General features: G+C 42.9%; 1 protein-coding gene across 6 annotated transcripts in view; it reads right to left on the bottom strand.

The window, feature by feature from the left end:
- TANC2 (tetratricopeptide repeat, ankyrin repeat and coiled-coil containing 2) overlaps nt 1-24,344 on the bottom strand; it is a 202,057-nt gene that overhangs the window by 144,107 nt on the left and 33,606 nt on the right. For all 6 annotated transcript variants that reach the window (XR_007630274.1, XM_050327573.1, XM_050327574.1 and 3 more), the window contains exon 3: nt 23,241-23,342. Coding sequence is in view for 5 of the 6 variants with exons in the window: in XM_050327573.1 (XP_050183530.1) it covers nt 23,241-23,307 (67 nt within the window). In the remaining variant the exon portion in view is untranslated. The remainder of the gene's footprint in view (nt 1-23,240; nt 23,343-24,344) is intronic.

Here is a 24,344-nt window from a genome sequence, read left to right as displayed (position 1 = left end):
TGAGACAGACTAATTAGGGAAAACCCATGAAATGAGTTTGGGTTGGATATAGGGGAAAAAATTCTTCCCTGGGAGGGTGGGGAGGTCCTGTCACAGGTTGCCCAGAGAAGCTGTGGCTGCCCCTGGATCCCTGGAAGTGTCCAAGGCCAGGCTGGACGACATTTGAATTTGCTTTAGAAAATTTAGATGAGGAAGAGAATTAGGAAAGTACAAAAAACCATCCTTGATGAAATGAGAGAGAGTTTTGCAGCTTTGGAGCCTGTTTCCAAATTGACAGGAGGTCACAGGCAGAGAATAAAAAGGAAGGGTGAAAGGAAAGGGGGAAAAGAAGGGGAGAAGAGAAAAAAACACTGCACAAACAAAAAAGAAAACCCTGAACAAGTGCTCCAATTTCTTTTTCCTGCCCCAGAAAGCTCCACATGTGGTGGCAGTGTGGAAGGCAGGACAGCATCAGCTCTCCAAGCTGATGGTGTGTTATCACCCATTAGCACCCAGGGCTGGACACCATCAGCCAGCAGTGGAAGGTCAAAAATAATAACTGTGAATGCCTCAAGAAAGGCTGATGGACCTTTAAGCTTAGTCATAAACCTGGAACAAGATTTGATGGAGCAGCAATAAAATCCAAAGGTTTCCAGCAAAGATGGAGCAGAAATGAAAAGGAGGGAAACTTAACCTGAATACCTAATGACTAAATCATATGTCAGAGCGTTTTGGCTTTATGGGCAGGTACAAATTCATCTGATTATCAAATTCTCTTCAGGCTTTCACAGACCCAGCTTCTTTAAAAGCAAGAACACATCCTAACTCAAGAGCTTTGCTCTCTGTAATAGAAACATTAGGAAAGCCTGTACCTCGCTCTCCCTGACCTACAGAGGACTGCAAAGCTAATGCCAAAAATGATCCGTTTTCTGAGAGGCAATTTTCCAGCCTCTCACAAAGAGAGGACAAGGCAGAGCTGGGCAAGGAGCCAGCACACACTGCCACAGTCAGGTGGGGCAAGGCCTTTTCCTGATGGGCAACTGAGTGACAATGTACAGATCTCTATGCGTATGTGTATATGCATCTGTATATAGAGAGATTCATATTGCCAGTTTTCTACTCGAGAATTACTTCTCTTGCATTTAAAGACTAATGTTAAAATCCAGGAGGCCCATCAGACACCCCAGCCTGACTCCCTGCAGCGTGGAAGCCTCATATTTCATTCATTTCTGTTTGACTGAAGCTATCTGCTCCTCTGTCACCAGAAAAGCACTTCCATTCAATTATTCATCCCGTTGAAGCCTTTCCTCATCATTTCCCGTTCCCACTGCAGTTGGTGCTCTATGTTATATATCCCTGGAGTAGCCTTATGGTGCCCTTGTCCTCATCAGAGCACTGCACAGCACAGTTAAAGTCAGCTCCCTCCTCCTGAGAAGCTCACAGCCAGAACTCCTGATCATCCAGGGTGTGACATTTCGTTCCCTGCAGCCTGTTGTGGCTTTCCTTATTCTCCCTTTTTGCAATGCTGACGTCAGCCCTGCCTGCAGCGCAGCCCACTGACCTCACCCCTATCTTGCATCAAACCCACCTCACTCAGCCTCCTTAGGCTTGTTCCACACACATAATCAGAGACTTCATTACCCTTTTCTGCTCAGCATCAGACTGGAAACGTGACCTTTCTGCCATCACTGCTGCCCAAGACAGGATTTTCTGATTTGTAAGTACACACACGCAGCCCTCTGTGTACGGCCTCCAACCTGATTATCTGCTATAAACTATCCCACTGAGAGCAGGATCAAACAGTCCTCACTTTCCCTCTCACTCTGAGTCTTTGAAAACGGTGACTTTTACCAAAATCAAACCCATACACAACCCCAGCAAAGCTCCACGTGAGCCACGTCAGCCTTCACATCCCTCCTGGCTGACAGAGATTTGCTTAACCTCGGACTGCAAGATCATTTGAAATATCTTCTTAAACAAAACTTAAAAGCCCCAAACTCCTCCACTGACAAAACCCAGTGCATTTATGGAGAACCTACAAATCCATCTGCTTCTGGAGGTGTTTTGCATCCAGGTGCTTTATGGCACTGGCAGGAGCTGCTGAGCTGCCCTCCCACGGCTCCAGCACCCTGGATGGGGTTAAGGACGGAGTCTGGCACTACAAGGAATGTGCCAAACTTTTTAAAAGAGGAGGAAAGTGAAAAAAATGAAGCTGTAAACTGCCAACAGCTTGGACTGTGGTGATCCTCTGAGTGACACTATAACCACCCCAGAAATGTAAAACTGTGCACGTGAATAAAAGCAGGCAGAGCATCAGCCCCAGTTCCCTCATCAAACACTCATATGTTTAATCAGAACAGGGAAAACGGGAAACAGAACTTAAGGAAAACAAATGGGAAGACTTGGTAAAGGTTTGTGAGCCCCCAACTAGCAGCAATCAGCTCTGTGAGGTGGGAGAGGCAGTGAGTTATCCTTCTATCCCCCTCATTCTGTCAGAATGTACACATCTTTATCTGTTTACAAGGGCTTTAAACACAGATGTTGACAAATAACCCCCTTCCTATTCCATAGAACTTTCATGGTGTTTCTGAATTTAAATCCCACTGAACAATCAAAACTGAAGTAACTCCTACTCTTAAAACACGAGCACCCTGCACTGCTCCTTCAAATGGAACTCATCCACTTCATGGTCCCCGTGGACAGTGGCAAAAAAGCTGGGAAAAATCTCCAGTAAATAATATGGCCCCAAATAACAGCACAGTTGCTGCTCTCCCAGGATCACCAGAAAAACCCCAATCCTTTTAATGGACCTAAACTGCTTATCCAGCAACACACCCTGTAATCCAGCTGCATCCCTGCACTGATACAGCCCAACCGCTCTCCTGGGAGAGAGAGAGAGAGCTCAATTCCAGGGAGATGAGAGGCCTCCCACACCTAATCCCCACAGCGACATTTATGGACAAAACAGCAGGCCCTGGGTTGCCCTGGCAAGTGGAGGGATTTGCACAACGTGCCACGAGCTCACCCAGTCCCCATCACACCCCCAGCACGTGTCACCTGCCTCCCCCACCTCCAAACTTCCCAGCACACGGAGCTGCCTCCTCTGCTCCTGCCTCCTCCTTGTCCCTCCTGGCTGGGCAGGAAAAAAAAAAGGAGATGACTGCAGTAAAACTAAAACTCCTTGCCTGTTCTTGCTCAATAAAATCGTTAACAGAGTCCTTTTTAAGACTGCACCCCAAAGCACAAACCACCTTTTCTGCCAAGCAGTGAGTGATGCCACTGTGAACTTTTTGCTGAATTCCCATTAAAACATGAAGTGCCTTGAGAGTCCTTCCCATCATTAGTGGGATGGATTAAAACCCCTGTGAGGTTTTTTTTTGCTTATAAAAATCTGCAATCTCTTCTGGCTGTACCCTGAACAACTTTTCATGAGCACTGAAACTTCCTGAATGGAGATGCTCCTGTTGTTCCTTGGTTACCCCTGACCAATCAGCAAGAGTGCAACCAAAGCTGGTAAGAGAATAAAGGGATTTTTTACAATCAGTGTAGAAGAATATACATACATTTTTTAGATTTGCATCTCTATTTACCCTTTCACACTGCAGTATCTTCAACAAATGCAGCATGAATTACTGGAAGATTTCTTCTGCATGAAGATGGATATTTTCATTAAGCTTCACACTGCTTTGCTTTTAAATAAAAATGAACACTGTCCAGGTAATAACCTACTTCAAATGTATTTATTTTGTTTTCTAAGGACTAAAGAATCTCTTCCCTGTGATTTAAGAAGATCCACAGGATTTCTAAGTTCTACACATCAGTATAATACTACTGTGTGTTCAGTTTCTCAGGGGTTGGAGGGGAGAAGATAACAAGGAAAAATAACAATCTGTGCACATTCGGTGTTAGTTTGATCTGGTTTTATATAAAAATAGCATCATGTTTCTACCTAACTCTTCTTGCATTTGTGAAGTCACACAGCTGTTGGAGCAATTAGTGAAAATTAAGTCTTTGCAATAGCTGCATCTTGGATTTAGGTTACCCAGAACACTCCAATATGTTACACAACCACACTCAATCCTTTCCTCTTAATTGACACCAGGCATTACCAGGCCAGTAATTATATTTATTCATCTCCATTAAAGGACAGAGGGATACTGACTGGCTGCACAGTTCAGTCTACAGATTCCTTATTACTCCTGGTAGTACAACAAGAACAAATCAATCCCTGGACCATCTTCTAGAGCTCCATTTCAGTCTGTAAACAGCGAAAACACTCAGGATGCCAAAAAAGAAAATAACTTTGCTTTGCACAGATCTCCATTTACCCTCTACTTGAGTCACATAACAGCAGAATTTAGAAACCCATGCTGTTATTATTTTTTTTCTTATTATTATTTGCCTTTTAGGTGAAGTACTCTGGAACTGTGTGTCCTCCACCTCAGACCCCGGGGCTCACAGAGCAGCCCACGCTGGGACCCTGGTGCTCAGCAGGTCCAACCCTCCCACTCACAGCAACTCCAATTTACACCGGGTCACTTGGGGTTTTGCTCTTCGCAATTCTGACCTTTTTTTTTGGTGACTTGTTTACGAGAAGCCGCTCAGAGCAAGTCACCTGTGGCTGACTCACCTTCCCCTCTCACAGTGCCAAAGACAACTTGTGGAGTCACCAACATCAACCAAGCCAGATGATCCCAAAATGAAGAAATTAAAGCCTCGAGTTGCTAACAGATGTTAAGCTGAATCTCACAAAAGAAAAAAAAAAATATAGTTGTATCCACACTGCTACAGTTGTTGCACAAAATGCTGTTTATTTTGGGGTTTATTTAAAATACACGTTCACTACCTCAGTGTTCTGCATCAAGCACTGTGGACACTGAATATCTGTGCTATAAATTTTATATAGAAGTTATATTGGCTTCCTCCAAGATTGTTTGTATCTCTGTCATGTTTATAGTGCCACATAAAAATACTCTGTTTAATTAAACTGGTAATATGTTTTATTACCTTGATTACTTGATGGCATTTAGGGAAGTATTGTTCACAAGAGACGAAGGGGATATTTTTGCTCCCCCAAAAAAATCAATTTTGACATTTGATCCTTCTGAAGAAGGTGAGAATTACGAATCTGTGACAAAGCAGGGGAGGCAACACAGTAAATTCACTGCTTTCAGGGGTTGTGCCTGTCACACCCCCACCAACCACCCCAGAAAAATGCCATTTATACAACCAGAGTCCACGCAAAGGAATCTGCACAAGCAGCAGCACAACTATGTGCTCAGACAGCTTCTCTGCCATGAATTACTCGGAGGGAATTTTCTTTTCAAGGAAGAATAATTGACCACCATAAATCTTCGCCACGGTGTGCACAGACACCTGGGCTGCAGGAAATGTTCAGCTCAGGAGAGCTCAGCCCTGCTGAGGTGCTGAGGGTTCCAGCATCAGAAAGCCATGGAATGGAGCAGAGCTCTGCTTCTTTTCATGGTTTTCTATTATTTAGCATTGCTGCTGCTCTGAAGGGAAGAGATTTGGCTGCAAGACTTGAAGATAGAGGGGGGAAAAAAAAAAAAATTCAACTGACGCAAGAAGCCTTTCGCCTGAGGGCAGATAAAATATGGATAAGTTCTACTGAGGTCATTGATTTTTAGTTTTTTGTTATTATCAACTCAACATATTTTTTGTTTGGTCTGTTCCTTTGAAAAATAAACTGTTCTTCTGGCCCTGGGGGCAGGCTGGGAGAGCTGGGAGTGTTCAGCCTGGAGGAGAGAGGGCTCTGGGGAGACCTGAGAGCCCCTTCCAGTGCCTAAAGGGGTTCTGAGAAAGGTGGAGAGGGACTTGGGACAAGGGCCTGGAGAGACAGGACAAGGGGGGATGGTTTCCCACTGCCAGAGGGCAGGGTTAGATGGGATATTGGGAAGGAATTCTTCCCTGGGAGGGTGGGCAGGCCCTGGCACAGGTTGCCCAGAGAAGCTGTGGCTGCCCCTGGATCCCTGGAAGTGTCCAAGGCCAGGCTGGATGGAGCTTGGAGCACCCTGGGCTGGTGGAAGGTGTCCCTGCCTATGGCAGGGGGGTGAAATGAGATGATCTGTAAGGTCCCTTCCAACCCAAACCACTCTGGGATTCCAGGATTGATGATAACTGCCCATATTCTCCCAGCTGCTCCAAACTACCACTCCATAATTCTCCTGCATCCTCAGACCTTCTCCCAGCTGGATCACTGTTCCACACGCCCACCTAACCAAGAAGGTGTAAATGTTTCTAATCACCTTTTTTTTTTTCTTTCCTTTCCCTTCCTCCTCTTCAAACATTAAAAATAAAGCCCTGCACACTCATCCTTGTGGATCTTCTGTCCAAACAGGGACCTGTGAGTAAGATGATGAGCTCCCAGGGATGCCACAAAAGCTCCTCCTTGGGCCCCCGTTAAGTTTTTACGGCTCAGCCAAGGAAATCAACTTTACAATGAAAGACCATAATAGGCAAAACTTGCAGCAACAGCACCTGACACAAAAAAATAAAATAAAATAAAAACTTCACAAAGTGGTGAAGGGTTTTGCTGGGCAATTATTTTCTGGCGGGGAGGGTTTGCAGCTTCTTCATGAGGAGCAGCTCCGATCTCTGCTCTGGGTGAGCAGGGACAGCACCCAGGGAAGGGCTGGAGCTGTGTCAGGGGAGGTTTAATTTGGATCTCAGGGAAAGGTTCTTCCCCCAGAGGGTGGTTGGCACTGAACAGGCTCCCCAGGGCAGTGGGCACAGCCCCAAGGCTGCCAGAGCTCCAGGAGGGTTTGGACAACGCTCTGAGGGACAGGGGGGGATTGTTGGGGTGTCTGTGCAGGGCTAGGAGTTGGACTGGATGGTCCTTGGGGATCCCTCCCAGCTCAGGATATCCCATGATTCTGTGATTCCACAACAATCCCCACAGAAATCAGCGTGGCTTATCTAATCCACACCCTGACAACACCAACTTTTACTGCACAAGTAAAATCCTCCCTTTTACTGCCCCTCAGCCTATGCTGCCAAGTGACATTTCCCCTCATCACAGCGACCTTCTGGGCCACGTTTTCCATTTCAGACATCAATTCCACAGTCCACATCCAGTAACAAATCTCGAGGCTGCTGACCTGAGCTGTTCAAGAGCTTCCAGACAAGACAACTGAGCTGGTTTTTTGAGGTTTTTTTTTCCTGTTATGAAAGTCTTTGCACTTCAAAGAAAGCAGAAATAGCCATTTTCGCTCTCTTAAGTAAATCTGAAGTCTTGAAAACAACTTCTAAAATTAATATATTCTGCATTATTCTGACAGAACCTAACTGAAGAAAAACTTTGCAATCCAACACCTACCATCAGTGTAGGTGTTGACAATGAGTTTTCTGGGATATATCCAACAACTATTTTTCAGTGACATCATAGAACACCCTGAGTTGGAAGGGACTCACACTTACTTGATTTATCCTTACAATGGGACTGTTCTAACCTAAAAATTGAGTTTCTTGCCTCACATCTCACTGAATCAGCATCTCCCAGAGATAACAACCTTATATAATGGTTTCTGTTACCACACCTTAAAAATTATTTAGTATATTAGTTATTCACCTATCTTATAGGACACATACAGATTGTGTTTTTAAATTAAATATCAAGGTCCTTCCAAGCAGTCTGGCTGTTGAATTTTTTTACTGCACGTCACGAGCTCTTCAAAAACTTCTACTTTTTATTGTATTGCTTACAATTAAAAAAATATTACCAGCGTAAAATGTGATTAGTGGACCAGCAGAAAGCAGCAAATCAACTCCTCAGAGTGATGGTAAAGACAATATCTCTGTTCTGATATTATGTATAGAAATATTTCATGGTGAATGCTAGAAACTGCACCTCACTTCCCTAAATATCACAGCTCAGTGGGAATCACGCCCAAGGAATTGTTTCACCTAAAATTCCAGCACACCCTCTTGCCACCAGGCTCTGCTTCTCCTGCAAACATGCACAGCCCTCAAGAGGGCTTTGAAATAAATTAAAGCTTGCAATATTAAGAACACACGATATTAAACCATTTAAAATTTAAAACCTCTCCCTGGCCTGTACTTTTTAGATCAAAAGGGATAAATATCAAAGGCACCGTGAGAACCTGCACCGTTCACATTGCGGGGCCCATTATAGGAAATGTCAGCACAAAAGTCTCAATCAGTCTGACTTCACACTCCCATAAATTTCTGTGTCCCAGAGTGTTGCACAAGACAAAACTTAAAAGGAAAATATTTTACCACAATTCAGGCTTTGGAAACGTGTAAAGTGTGAAACTCTTTGGCCTTAAAGCCACACCACTCACCCTTTTTTTTCCCCATTTCACCCCCTTTTTCCATTTCCATTTCACAGGGGTGATACCTGGATTTTTTTTAACCTTTCCTATTTCTCCTTTAGGAAATGTTTCCTTAGACCAGGATAAAAAGACCTTTGTCACCAGGTTGGGGATAAAAACAAGTACAAACACCAATATATTTATACACTCCAGAAATGCAGGAATGTTTCAGATGAGCACTCCCAGGATCCCAGAATGGTTTGGGTTGGAAGAGACCTCACAGATCATCTGCTTCCAATCCTTTTCCATAGGCAGGGACACTTTCCATTAGCTCCAAGACCCATCTAACCTGGCCTTGGACACTTCCAGGGATCCAGGGGCAGCCACAGCTTCTCTGACTTTTTTGTGAGGTTTTTTAGCAGCTCAGGCTTAAAAAACAACTCTCGGAGCTGTGACTGTTTTAAGCTTAACGGAATAACTTGAAACTTGGGGGTTTCTGTTGTGGTTTTTTTTTAATGGAAGATTTCAAGCCCTTAATCTGTGCTTTGCCCACATAACCCATGGAATACCCCTGGGATAATCTGCTCCTAAACCCCACACCAGGGCTGTGCAGCGAGAGCATTCAGAACTGAGATGAAGGTTTTCAGGATAAGAAGAAACTGGGAGATGTAACACCCAGAGGGGGTGTCTGGTTGATGCCACCATCGCTCTTAAAACTTCATTTGAGCTCTTAAATAAAACAAAACCAGGCAATGGACACCCTTGCTTCTCCCATTCCTTCCCAGGGCTGTGAGAGAACAGATAAACTCATTATTGCTGCACTTTGCCACGGAGATGATTCACCTTCTCTTGTTTCAGCTGCAAATCTCAGTTATGTAACAACTAAAAGACATAAAATGGCTATAAATAAGGACAAGCAGATTTCTGACAATATGTAGAATATCCAGATGTGCTCTTGCTGTTGCTGTAAAGCACTACACATCTGATGCATCAACCTCATTTTAGGCCAGAGCTACCAGTAAGTGGCATCTGAAAAAATATGATGGTTCAGGCATAGAGAAGAAGTAAAAATGTCCTTGTATTCAGAATATTTAAGTGAACCAAGAAATATGCACTACAGAGCATTACTAAATTCAAACTGGGGCTACTCACTGCAGTAAATAAGGGGTGGGGAACAGGAATGCAGGATAAATGAATCGATCAGAACAAGAGTGAGTGAATAAAGAGGTGATTCTACTTCAGTAATGTAAGTAAAAACATTAAAACGCGCAGTCATCAATTTATAAACAAAACAAACTTCTTAAATACAATATTGAAACTGTCTGGGATTTTAAGAAGTCAATATTTTCACCACAAAAATAAATATTTATTCAAGTTCCTGAACAAACACAGGACGTTAATCCCTCTGCTCTCCTTCCCTTCCCTCTCCAGATCCAAGAGCATGTTCTCAATAAATACATATAAATACACATTCCCCCACCTTTTGGCTATCCAGGTATTGCCATTTACAGGTGATAAACCACCAGATCAGAAACCTTCAAAGTCTACAAGCCAAAGCCAGCGACTTCTCCTCCTTGCTAAGTTTCACAGCAATGTTATTGCTGCCATTGTTTAATGACCTAAATAATCCAAACTTAATTATCTCTGTGTACATAAGCTCACCATAATGTCAGTCAGGCTTTACCTAAGCCTTCCCATCTCCATGTCCTTGGGATCCTCATCCCAATCCCAATCTCCCTTCTTCCTTCCTCGCTGTGCAAGGAGAGGTTTTTGTATTTGATTTGGAAAAGCAAGGCAGTAATAATTTAAATCCTTGTTATCCACGCAGCAAACCAACCACTGCACTGTGTCATCAATAAAATATGGAATGTTCTTTCCCATGGTTTTCCACATCCCAGCCAAGACTCCCCACTTAACTATCTCTGGCCTTATTATCCACACAAAACCAAATTACCAAACAAGAAGGTGGAGAGGAGCAGAAGGAAAGGAGGAAGAGACATGCAGGGTGTGTTTCATTCCAAAAAGAATGTGATTGTCATAACTCATCATTTCAAAGACACTCTACATGTAAACCAGCATTTCCACAAGACACCTACCTCATAAACACAGGAGGCAGAACATTTTCATGTGCTTTTTAAACTCAGAAAAAGGCCACAGAGTTGTTAAAATTTGTCAGTGTTTGAATTTGTTTACATATTTAACTGTGCTCTGACACCTTTAACTGCCTCCTGAAGAAAAAGGGGAAAAACAAGGTCCCCAAGCACTGCTGACCTCAAGCTTTCCTCCTGTTTCCTCCCTCCTTCAGGGATGGAAACCCACCTGGGGATTACACTGAGGGTTATTCCTGCCTGAACTCCGGCACCTTTGTGACCATCTCCAAGGCAGCAGAGCAGGAGATGCTGGAGCAGGTGCCAGGTGGGCACTGGAGATGCTGGAACAGCCAACACCTTCCCATCCCTCCATCCCCTATCAACTTGCCACCTCTTAAAAATGAGCACTGAAAGTCCCTTTTTGTTTGTAACAACCCCAAACCCAGCAAATCTGGCAGCATGAAATCACTTCAGGTTGATTGCTCCACGTCTGCACTTCCCTGCTTTGCCTCAGCTGCTCAATTATTTAAAAGTGTGAGCTGTGAACTTTCAGGTTTTATAAAGGAAAAGAGATGCAAACTCCTCCTGAGTAAAACTTCCATCAGGGAAAGAGCACTGGTGGTATTTGTGCTCTGTCAGGCCCCCCACGGAGCCAACCATCTGTCTGGGGTAAAACCAGCAATATGGAAACATCCTAATTAATGGAGGAAAAATAGCAATTTGGCTTAAGAGGCTTTGGCATTTCATAAACACACTTAAGTCCATCCATTTAGCGTCCAAGTTCCTCTCTCTCTTTGGGGAAGGTCATTTGAGCACAGAGGAATTATGGATTTGTTTGGGTTATTGAGGGAGAGAGCTGGTCAATGAGATGCTCAGCACCTTCCAAAAAGTTACTGGGGTTTTTTTCCCACCCCCCACTCCTTGCTATATTTTAAGGTAAAAACTTCCTCTTTCAGGAGGAGAGAGTGGGCTCTGGGACTCCCCAGTCTTATCAGTCAGGAAAAGCCATCAAAACAGACCCCACCCCAGGGCTCACAAGGCTACCCAGAGCAACTGCAAAATTAAAAAAGGATTCTTTGCCTCTGCAAGCATGTTTGTGTTTATTTTGATTACTGCAGTGCTTGGAAGCCTGAACTGAAATCAGGGTCCTACTGTGTTGGCAGCTTGTACAAAAACACAGCAAGAAAACACCCCTGTCAAAATAAATTTATTAGCTTTAGTCCTTCTCCTAGCAGAGCCACTGTCAGCATTCCTGCCCAGGAATTTCAGACATGAGACAAGAGGGGCTTTTCCCTGGCATGTACAGGAAATCAGAAATCAGATAAAACCAACATCTGGGTTATTCTGGAGCAGAATGAATCTTAAATTTTAAGTTCAGGCATCAGTGGCACAGATCTGTACCTTCATCATCTCCAGCCTGTTATTTGTCACTGGGAAGAAGCAGGTACGTGTAATTTGGGGTAGGATTCATCTCACCTATTTCACAGGGGAAAAAGTGGCATCTTTGTTTCTATTAATATCAAGTGACTCTTTTATCCAGAGACACCCACACTGAGGATGTAAAACTGAGGATGTAAATCAAATCCAACACCCCTTCTTTTTTTTTTTTGATGTGGGAAGGTCATTGCACAACAAGACAAATATCTGGAGTAAAAAAACTGTGCTGCTAATAATATTGGGAAATCAGACGTATTTTATTCATTAATTTTAAAATAAATTTGAACTATTTCAGCTTTGTACAGCTGGGCACTGAAAGGGAGGCCCACAGGAGTCTCCCATGTCATAGCAGGGTAAAACAGATGCCATCAACAAGCCCACAGGTTTGTGTAAACATGGATTTCAACGTTATCACAGGGGGCCTCCTGCTCACAGATCCTCTCCAAGCTCTGCACGGGGCACATCTGGCCTTGCTCAGCTCAGTTCACAGCACACAACACACAGTTTAAGCCTTCAATTACTAATTTCTACTAAAAATGTTTCCAGGTTATAAAAGCCCTCTGGCCCCCAGCCTTGGGCTCGCCTTGGCAAAGGTGCCCCAGAGCTCTCTGGAGCTAAATATGCTAAATATTAGATGAACAAGGAAGCCCCACTAGTTAGATCATAAGATTTTCTGTCAAGAATGTACTGGTTACTTGATAATTATGAATATTTCTGTTCATACCTAATGAGAAATTCCTAAGCACATCAATAGAGCAAGTTACTCTAGGTCCACAGTCACCTTAATTAAAATTCTTATACAGAGCTGCTGCAAATTAAAAAGTGAGATTTCTTCAGATAACCCAGCTCAGAAATAAGAGGGAGCCATTCAGGTGTTACAGGCACTCATTTCAGGATTCAGCCTGTGATAAATCAGCACTGGTGCCAAGCAGAGGTACAAAACACCAACAGACTTGGTCTTAGAAAGTTGACATTAACCTCTTGTGCCCTGTGAAGCCTCAAAACTTGCATGCAAAACCCTCCCACACTGACAACCAACCAAGAAACAGGTATATTATACATGAATGCATTAAAATTGCATGAAGAAATAGAAATAATTTTCCAGAATACATTTTTTTTGTTATCCTATTGAATTTAAAAGGAACTAGGTAGAATTTAAAAGGCACTAAGGGAGAAGATCAGATTTAAAATTAATTTAATCCAGTCACTTAAAAAAGGCAGGTAATCACACAGCAGGATTTTCAGAAGTGGCTCAGAAGCCTCCATGTCCCTCCTCATCCCATAGTGAAAAACTGCTGGGAATTCAACAAATGTAAAGTTGTAGAATCTTAGAATGGTTTGGGTTGGAAGGGGAACTTAAAGCTCTTCTCATTCCACCTCCTTTTTAAGATCCTGTATTTTCTTTTGTCTATTTAGGATCTAAGAATTATTTATTTTTTTTAGATTTAGAGAATCAAGGAATGGTTTGGGTTGGAAAGGAGCTTAAAGATCACCCAGTGCCACCCCCTGCCATGGGCAGGGACACCTTCCACCAGCCCAGGATGCTCCAACCTGGCCTTGGACACTTCCAGGGATCCAGGGGCAGCCACAGCTTCTCTGGGCCAGTGAGGTTATGGATTTCTAAATAAAGGGGTTTTTTAAACAGCCCCCCACACACAAAGAATTTATTTATCCCAACTCCAGACTGGATCGATTTGTTTAACACACTGAAAACTCCCCTTTCACTCTAAGCTTGTCCCACCAAACCAGCCCTTCACCTTTCTGCAATGATAACTCTGGAAGTGCTGCAACATTCCATATGGGAAACACTTCTCTCAGGGAAAACAGGAAGAAAATTCAGAAAACTGGCTCGAATTAATAAACAAATTATTACAACAAGGCCTGCCATTATGTACTTACAGAGTGGCCTCTGTTTCATTGGATTTTTGTCTCCCTGATTTCCCTGAAGGGAATGCTTTTTATGCCTCTGAAGAAAACAGTGTTGGCACCTCAGCGATCAGAATGAGCATTTCAATGTGAACAACTTCAAGGAATATTTTAAAATAGAAGATTAAGTGGATGACTCAATCATATAAACCAGACAAGAACAACATGATGAATAAATCATTTAAATGCACTATTAATTCCTGTGGTATCAGGGAAAGAGAGTGGTTTAATATAAGTTAAAAGCAGACTAATTTGTATTCAGTATACAATTAAATTCAGGGATTAATGTGTCACTTGAAGTGGCAGCAAAAAGAAATACAAATATAAATTAAATGCCTCCTTTTAAATCAGTATATTGGGACTCTGAGATAACCCACAATCTTCATTTCTCACTCTAAGAACAGACCCAAGGTGCAGTTCCTCAGATTAGCTTTGTCTCTCAACAAGCAGTAACAGCCTCAGAGGAGGTGAGGGTTCATAATCATTCTGAATTCACTTAAAAGGTTTCCAAACCTGTTTAAATGACACAAATCACCTTCTGCTGAGACCTGGACACCTTGTTGAACGTTCTTGTAAAATCACATCCCCAGCTGACTTAGATTTGGGGGTTTTTTTTTGTATGCTAAGAGAATATGGGTCATTTCTACACCCATCTCATCCTCAGAAAGAAAATTACATAAAAGGAAACATAAATCCTTCCACTCTCAGAATGATCTCGCAGCAAAAAATTTCCACAATTCCCTCAAATAGGTCATTTAAAGATGGGAGCTTTAGCAAAAATTATCCATGACTTATCTAAAAATATTTCTGATACTAAAAAAAAAAAAGAAATTAAAAAAAAAATTAAAAACACCAGTCCTCACAGACATGCTGAGAGGAGAAGTTCATGCAAGAACAGGCTGAGGAGGAGAAACTCCTCAAGAGATGCAGCTTAAAAATCAATCCTCTTACAAGGGGAAGATAATTTTTTCCTTTAAAAGCATTAGTAAGTACCAGGCACTTGCTCTTCTTAAGGAAAAAGAGGAAGAGCAACTCCAAAAAGAGTATGTAATGATGGCATTCCAGACTGATCCCAGGCACCTGGCACAGGAAGAGGTTGCTGGAGGAAAGAGTTGATTTTAACCTTTACTGAATTGTGTTTGGTCATACCTGCATCCATCACTGCAGGTTTTATACAACAGTGGTTAGTGCATAAAAATCCCTCAGAAATAAAGATATGACTCATATTACCTGGAATATAACCCTAGGATGGAGTGCTATGGATTCAACATCTGTCAATGGAATAAACAACTGCAAAAATCTGCACCAGCGCTTCCCAGGGACAAGTCACACTGAATAGAAATAGTATTTATCTTTAGGAACTGGGGAGGGGGGGGGGGGGGAAGTGATATGGAAAAATCTCACATCCTGGGGGGAGAATGAAGTAAAGGCACACTGAGACTAAGAGGGATTAATAATATTGGGGAATGTGATGAAAATGGAGCTGGTTAACAGGCACCTAAGGCCAGCAGGTTTGTTTCATTTTATTTGGGAATGCTCCCACCACACTGCAAGAGGGAACACGGGAACATCTCCAGCCAGTGCAAAAGTGCTTGATATCCAAAAGTTTGTTTGAAGAGCAAAAAGGTTCTGCACAAGGAGCACAGAATCAGTGGCAGCCTCAGATCCTGCTTTATAAGATCCCTTCCTTCTTGTGAAAACCTAGGAAACTGCAGAGTGTTTCTTAACTGTGATTAAACACCAAAATGAAATTAAAAAGTAAAAAAATCAGCAGTAGTGAAGTCCCAGAAACTTCTTCACCACCACCTGACAGACCTTTATTAAAGCTGCTTCACCTCCACCACCACAGCAGCTCCTCAAGGTTGGCATTTCAGAGCCTCTCAGGCTCAAATCATCCTGGGATGTGGTCCTTAAAGCCCAGGAGCATCTGCATCTCTCATCCAAAGCTGCCTCATCTATTATTCTAAAGCTTCCTTGAGAGGAATAACTCCATCCCTCCCACCTGCCATCACACCTCATCCATCTCTCTCTGTATTCTTTGCCTCTCACTTTTGTTAACCGTGGAGCTGAAAAAAATCAAACCTGTTGAAAATGAAATTTAACCAGGTTAACAGCTCAGTAATACCTTCTGCCATCCTCACCTGGCCTTTTAGCATCACATCTGGGAGCTTAAACACAAAATGAAATCATGGGACAACAAGATTATACAAGGGAACCGGGAACAGATTCCCTGCTCTTCCACACAGCAATTAATAATTCCTCCTTCCATGCTATCTTATAATAACCAAAGGACACCCAGAAGAATCTTCCTTTGAATTTTTTTTTTTTTTGGTGTGGGATTTGGCAGAAAACTCCTGCTCCCTCTGCTGGCTCAGCCTCAGCAAAGCAGCGATATTTCATCCCAAACCTGTCAGTGAATGCCTGAGAGCCCCTTGCAGAGCCTAAAGGGGCTCCAGGAGAGCTGGAGAGGGACTGGGGACAAGGGGAATGGCTTCCCACTGCCAGAGGGCAGGGTTAAGATGGGATATTGGGAAGGAATCTTCCCTGGGAGGGTGGGCAGGCCCTGGCACAGGTTGCCCAGAGAAGCTGTGGCTGCCCCTGGATCCCTGGAAGTGTCCAAGGCCAGGTTGGAGCAACCTGGGCTGGTGGGAGGTGTCCCTGCCCATGGCAGGGGGTGTTGGAATGAGATTGTCTTGAAGGTCTCTTCCAACCCAAACTACTCTGGGATTCTTTGACTCCTGCCTTAAACCAAACATTACACAGAAGACCCCAGAATTCCACGAGCTCTGGTCAGATCCTGCTTTCTGCCAGCACAGCATTCCATGGAAACTATCACAGAGAACCTCCAGCAGTGAGATCACAGCTCAGACCCCCCTTCCCCCCAGGAAAAGGTTCCAGGTAAGCTGGGAGAGAGGAAAGGTGGTTGATAGGGCTGACCCTGCCCAAGGACAGAGCTCTGAAGGGGAAGAGGCACAACCCCCAAACACCACCATCCCAGAGCCCTTCCAGCTCAGGAATCCCTTCCCTGGGGATTGCACAACAGATGCCCACAGAAAGGACCACTTTAAAAGCCTTTTTCTTTTTCCCTCAAAGAAAGTCTCTGGGGGTTAAAAGCTCTGAGCAACTCGAGGACAGCAGAAGGGAGATGGCTCTGTAATGGAGCAGGAGGACAAATCAACCCCTGCATTTCCAGGAGACTTGGGGGCATTAATCTCAGCAATCAGATCTGGAGAACTGCTGATGAAGGGAGGGTTTGAGGAGGATTATGGCTGATACAGAAGAAGCTGAGAAAGGAATCACTGACCTAGAGATAAATCTTGGATAAAAACCAGCAAATAGAAATATGCCTGAAAAAACCCACGTGGATGGCTGAGGGAAGAGGACTGTTTGGGGATGCAGGGGTTGAAATGAAATATGGGGAGAAGAGCCAAAGAAAGAAGCATCTCCCAGCAGCTGGATCCTGCAGAACACCCAGGGCCTGCCTTCCTCTCCTTTTCACCCATTTGAAACAAGTAAAACCAGCAGCACAGCAGAAATACATCGAATATTTTCCTCTCACCTCCACCAAACTTATGTGCCTAATTTTACAATCTAACCTATTTGAGCAAGTGGGACAGAGTGTGAAGATTAATTCATGCCTTTTCTTCTGGGGAAGGTAAAAAGAATAGAACATTTTAATCTTGGTTACAGGCTACTTTAGTAAAAAGGGGGGAACTAAGTGAGAGCTGTATCTGTATTCAAGCAGTAAATATATCTGATACTCACAGCTGCCTTTCACACATTTTTTAAGAGAACAGAACCACCTAAGCGGGGAAAAATGATTTAGAAGTTCCCAAAATTTAAGCCTCATGGTGAACAGCATTTCAGAGACAGGGAGACCCTGCTCCATCATAAAAAACCAGACATTAAGAAACACGGCGCTCTGCCAATTCCTCCATGAAAAATAAAGCAAAAAAACTGGGAATACTGAGGAAAACGACAAGATTATGAGTATTCAAGATTTAACAGAAAGAAAATGTAAGTTGAAATATTCCAGAGCCTAGAAATAATGCAGTAAAATGCAGTAATCCGGTGAGGCGAAATGCTTTTTAAATAAAGGAGGCAAGACATGCTGTAAAGCAAAAATAAAAGGGTTTTATAAACGTACCACAGTTAAGGAAGTTAGAAGAGGAAGGTCAAAGAAAGGAGGAAGCTTAAAATATGGCTCTGAAAAACCTTGCATATACAAATTTATTCAAGAGTATCACATAGCACCACGAGATGGAATTGGGCAACACTGAGAAAGGGACAACAAATGCCTCTCTAAAACATCTGTGTTTGATGAAAGCACAAGAGATAAAGAACAAGGAAATAAATTAAACCTCAGGAGGGCGAAGAAAGCCACGAAGAGGATGTGGGAACAAAACTCCCTGAGTGGTGGTACAGGTAATAAAGTCACTTTGAGGGCTGTGGAAACACAAGAGGAAGGTGAGGGCACCCATGGGTGTCTCCCTCAGACCAGGAGGGAGGTGGCCCCAGTCCCCACACGTGTTCTTGCAGCTGGGGAGGAGCTGCTGGGTGGAAATGTTGGCTGACAGAGGTGGATGAGCCCCTGCTCCTCACACAGGAGCATCAACCAACACAAGCTGATAAACAGGGGAGAATGGCTGAGTCACTTAATAAAGAAATTATCAACACAGAACCAGTCAAATAAGAATTATTTATGAGCTATAAAACAAGCTAGGTTGTATCTGTGGTGTTGTCATTAAAATAAAAAGGAGTGTTTGTGAATCAGAAGGAAATAAATACATATTAGGGTAATACAGGCTGCTAAAATTCCCTCTAAGACAGCAGTTGCAGGAGAGAAGCAGAAGCTTTATTGACCAAGCATCTTGGACTTGTCTGGGAAGATAGTCTGGTTTATGAACAAGACAGATTCTGACCAAATAAATCCAAATAGAAAGAAGCAAACCCTGAGCCTGTACACACACATCTTCCCCATCCACTGCCCGCTTCAGAAGGAACACACTGAACTCCAGAAACACAAAACAAACTTTCAGGAAGGGCCAGTTCGTGCTTAACAAACTCAAGGACAAACTTCCCTGTGGTCAGAGGATTTGTCAACATACTCAAGAGACTTGTTTAAAAATGGATTTATGGAAACCCAGCAAACTCTGTGGATGAAAAGGGCCTGAGTTATTCAGGATTCAGTACCATGATACTTTTGAGTATCAAAAAAGTACCTCACTTCTAACACCTCCTTAAATGAAGTTACCTGACATCTGTAGGGCCCACCAGCTGGATCTCATCACTCAGCAATTTCTTTCAGAAATGGAATCGAAAAAGCAATTGTGACCCTCCAACTCTTTTTGGGGCAAAAATCATCCTCAGACCTCCAAAAGAGATCAGGTAGATGTGAAAGTGCCTGGAGTTCTGGCCAAGCAGTAATGAGACCTTCACAGAAATGCTTTTTATCTTCCAAAGGTAGGAATCAAAGGAGAAGAGCATTTGACAGGGGCTCTTTCAGTCCTGGAATTAAAATATAAAGTGGCAGGTTCCAAAAGGCCCTATAAATACATTGGAAGTGAGAAGTAATTGGGTCTTCTGTGAACCAGGAAAGAAGAACAGGTTTTAAAAAACCCTGCACCAAAAATACTCGGAATGACAGGCAGGCTCCTGGCTGGGAAGCTCCAGATAAAAATTGTGCATTTTATCGTTAAGAACAAGCAAGATATAATTCCTAACTAACTCAGAAGAGAAAAGCAGGCCCTTTGGGCTAAGGATTACATGCCTCAGATAAATTTAACATGCAAAAGAAAAAAAAAGAAAAAAAAAGAAAAGATTACTTTAAAACCTCTCTCAGTCTCTGCCAGAAATAAAAGGCACAAATTCCTGGGCTTACACCTCACAAAGTGATCAGAAATATAAAACCAAACAAAACCTGCGGTTTTGCAGCTGAATTTCACCAGGTTCTGAAGGGAATCTGAAGTCTTACAGTGGTATTAATTTAATGTGATAATGGAAGAAGGAAATAGTCCATCTGCTTGTAAAAGAACCAGGATAACTGTAATAGGTGGAATGATTGGATCCATTACATGGGCTTATTTCCCTAACAGGATCCTGGAATGGATCCATGAGTGCATTGCTGTGATGTGCACTACTGGAATACACACCCAGAGCAAAGAATGATTAGAACAAGCAAGAAAACTGCAGATAAATATGAGGCAGGTCCTTGATAAACAAATAAAAACAGAGAACCTTCCAGAATATGGATTCAGAGAACAGAACTGCCCTGGAATGGCTCAGTTAGGGGGAAAGGAGCCTCAAACACTCTGAGAAGCAGCAGGGAGAAGGTGTTTCTGCCTGGTGTCAATGCACCTGCCTGCCCTGGCCACAATCATCCTGCTGGATCTTCAGCCAGAAGGAATAACAGGATGGAGCAAAGCACAGTCCTTTGACACTCTAAAACAAACACATCCTACATAAATATAACTCTGGATACAAACATGAGTCAGGGAAAACTCGTTATGCCTGCATCTCCCTAAATTAATTTACACTGGAAAAAAACAAGGTAATCTGTAACCCCGCTCAGCTCCCATTTCAGCGCTGCAGACGCTGCCTGGCAGCTTTGTGGAATATCCATTTATGTCAGAAGGAAATACAGCCTAATCAAAACACTATTGCAGGCATAATGTGTCCTCAAGGCATTACTGTAAACCATCCTGAGTGCCCTTGAGTCACAGGAGAATTTCTGTTAAGACGAGAGATTAAATATGTGCTCGCACACGTGGACTGAGCTGCACATCCAGCACCGTGAAACCCCCAGGAGTGGAGCTCTGAAAGGACACCCAGAATTAACCACAGGGCACTCCACAGTCTGATGCTGCAGTGGAAACTCATTTATTTTAAGTGGCATTACTGCATGCAACTGTATGTTCAGATGTATGTAATTGTATTCTTCTAATATAAATATTTTGTGTGTTCCTGGACCACAACACCATCGAGCACCAAAGGGGAAAACCCACCCTGGCTGAGTCAAAATAAATGCTAACCACAGTTCTTAAGAGAATTTGCTCAGCAGTTTCTGAAGGAGGAAATAATAAGAAGGCATTTTACTGCTACCACTACCAGTGTTCTTTTAATCAGGGAGAACGATCAAAACCACATCACAGCACCTCGGAATTGTTAGCTTGACTCCACTGCCCCTGTTTGGGAACTGCTACTGCAAATGAAAGGCACAGCAATTTCAAAGGGCCACTGTGCTCACTTGGATCCCCCAAGAAAAGAACACAATACCTTTAACCTGCTTCAAAGGTTTTATTCCCACACTGAGATGCAGGAAATGAAGAAACACACACACATTTCACCCTGAGACAGCTGGGTGGCCCATCACCCACCCACAGAACCTTAACTCAGCACATGGCAGGTGAATTTTCCTTTTCAGGCACACCTGAAACCTCCACCAGATGGATTTTTCCCCAACACAGAACTCAGGACTTGGGAGTTTATTCCCAGTTCTCAGAGATGGGCGTAGCTCTGAGGCCACAGGGCAAAGCAGAGCCCCAAAACCATCAGGGAGGCTTCATTTCCAGCCTCTAATGAACATTCTAAATCACTGCAATGATATACAAACTCAAAATGTCGATAAATACCTCATCTTTTTAAAGCACCTGAACGAGGGAAAGTCCCAAACCCTTCAGTGTCCCCATGGAAAATCCAACCAGTGGAGGCAACACTGGTGGAGGCACCTGAAGGTCTGCACTGCCCACGTGAAAATTAAGGAGTTAAAGAGAATGAAACACCTGGACCCAGGTTTCAGACTGGTAAATTTACTGTGTGGGTGAGGAGGCCCTGGCACAGCTTGCCCAGAGAAGCTGTGGCTGCCCCTGGATCCCTGGAAGTGTCCAAGGCCAGAACTGCAAAGCAAATAAAGCGAATTTTAGGCTTATAATCCTGCATGCAACACAGAAATGTATGTGGAAGATGAACAGATTTTTTTCTTACTGTGTATCAAAGAATTACAGAATTCAATATATTTATTTTTAAAAATCTAGGCAGCAATCAATTCATCTAATGTTCTGTTACAGTTTGATGGCTTATCTGAAAAATTGTTTTCCAGTAGAGGGATGTTTTCCATTTAGTCACTGTTAACATAACAAACCTGATCATCTCCTTCTCCTACTCCCTCTCCTGCCCTGAAGACTGTCAAATGGAATTCTCAACAAAGCAACTTTATTTCAAAGGCAGAACTGTAATAAATTAAACATACAGTACAGTCATCAGGCATTAGAAGAAACCTCATCTGTTCAATTCTGTCGTGTTATTTTTCAATATATGAGTAAGGAAACCCCAACTCCTCTGCCTCGCCCAGGGACAGACGTCACATTTTCCACTCACAAAACAACAAACCCGTATTTGCAGGGCTGTGCATGTGCAAGAGCCTCAGCAGGCAAGAGGAAGAGGGCCTGATAACAGAGCAGAGATCCACACCAAGTTCAAAACCAGGATGAACTTCTCATGACAAATGTCTTCAGCATCAACCAGGACAACCAGGATTCCCACCACACGTTAGAAGTGGGGGGACAAATTCTGGCAGTGTGAGAAACACACAATAACTACCTTCACCCAAAGGAAAACAGCCCCTTTTTCCCCTGAATTTATCACCACATCCTCACTCGTGGTTTCCCAAGGAACATCCATAGGCACTATTTACACAGATGCACGAGCACAAATAAACACTGTATCCCAAAATATTTAAAATGCGCTGCCAGATGGCTTTTAAAAAAAAAAAAATCAAAATGAAAGATCTAATTAAAAGCTCTTACCCTGCCAACGCTCCATTTTTGGAAATAACCACCAAAGTTAAATAAAAACGTTTTTTTTTCAAGCCTATCAATATTTTTGTAATGTTTTGCTTCACAGTTGCAGTCTCCCCCAATCTCCATCACAGATCAAACAGGCCAAGCCACATCAACCAATGCTAACTGTAAACTCCTTTCTTGGGATGGTGGAGAAAGGAGACTGACAGAAATGATGACCAAATTTGGGCAATTACTCTTTTGATTCCACCTCTCTCTCCCTCCTGTTTACAAATTAAAAAAAAAAAAAAAAAAACAAATAAAAGAAATTGCTGCTGCCATCACCAGTTTGGTCTGTGATAAAGCAGATTTCACCGCCCCAAGTAATCACAGGCATTTTAAGAGGGGGGAAAAAGAAGTTGTTTTCTTATTTTCTTATTTTCCACAACTGAAACACATTGTTTGTTGACGTTTGTTTACTCCTTGTTTTTCCCTACCTCTTACCTCCCCAGTAAAACCCGATGATGGTTTGCATATATTTTAAATAAATACACACAGATTTTCAACTGTTAAAATCACAGCACAGAATTAAGATGAGGTGTGATGATGTTTGGAGCCTACAGGATCATCCACTGAGTCCATGTGGCTCGTTAACAAGAAGAAAGCCCAAAGCACCTCTGAGAGGGGGCTGGTTGTAGATCTGTCACTGTCCCACACACCAGCAGGTGATGGTTACTTACCACTGGACCTGTTTTTGCGGTTCGACTTCCCTCCTGTAAGCAGCATCTTGAGACTGTTTCGAAACATGGTGAGAGCCCGTGCCACTTGGTGTATCCCAAACGCTGCAAAAAGCAGAAGAGAGGGACAAAAAAATCATTAAAAACCAGCTCAGATTTGGACAACAGGAAACGGTTATGGAGAAGTGGTTAAAAAAAAAAGTTAAAACCAAGAGGAAAATCTTAAAGTGATGAAAAATTACTTTGCCAATACAGCCTCTAACAATAAAAATCAACATCCACACAAAGCCCACTGGTTCAGTTTGTTCTCAGTTATCCAGGCTGTTTCCAGCACCTGCCTATTTTGTCAAACAGTTTAACTGAGTTATCATCCCCCTGAAGGGGGAAAGACTCAGCATTTTGCAAACTGGCCTCCATTTCCCACCTCTGTTAAAGCCAAAGCCATCAGAAGGAGTTGCTGCCCTTCCTGTTGCTCAGGAAATCAATCCTGCTGACAGAAACCTCAACTGCAGCCCTTGGTTGGCTGTCAAATTCTTCACTGAGTTGAATAAACTGCCATGAGGAGACAAGTCACTCAAACCCAGAGTAACTGATGCAAAAAAATCAAACAGAAACATTATCCCCATATTCTCCTTGCTCTGTATGTCTTGGGAAAAAAAAAAAAAAATAGAAAAAGGTTGTCTGAGTGCTGCTGAAGATAAAAGAGTGTCTGGGATCACCAGGCACAGTGACAGCCTGTGCTGGGGAACAGCCACTTATTAAAGCAGGTAAAGCATCAAAACACCTCCAACAAAAGCAGCTCCAAACCAGACCAAAAGGATTGTAAAGAGTCTTTGATCAGGACATACAATAAACCACAATTTTCCTTCTATTGTACACACGATCTTCCACAGTTACAAGGCAACACATTCATCTTGTAGAAATAAATAATGACATTTTCCCCATGTAACAATATTAGGTTCCTCTTGGAGGACTGCTCAGTAAATGCCATCTTGAGTTTCTTCATTTATCTGATATTTACAAGTCTATTAATACGATAATACCCAGTTCAAAGAGCTTTCTATGTATATTTAAAGCCACTGAAAGTCCTTTTAATGTGATTTATTC

Source organism: Myiozetetes cayanensis, unplaced genomic scaffold, assembly GCF_022539395.1.
Source record: "Myiozetetes cayanensis isolate MyiCay16 unplaced genomic scaffold, myiCay2020 scf34, whole genome shotgun sequence".
NCBI classification, from domain to species: Eukaryota; Metazoa; Chordata; class Aves; order Passeriformes; family Tyrannidae; genus Myiozetetes; species Myiozetetes cayanensis.
Note: the sequence above shows the minus strand (reverse complement) of the source record. Positions and strands in the feature narration are given on the sequence as shown.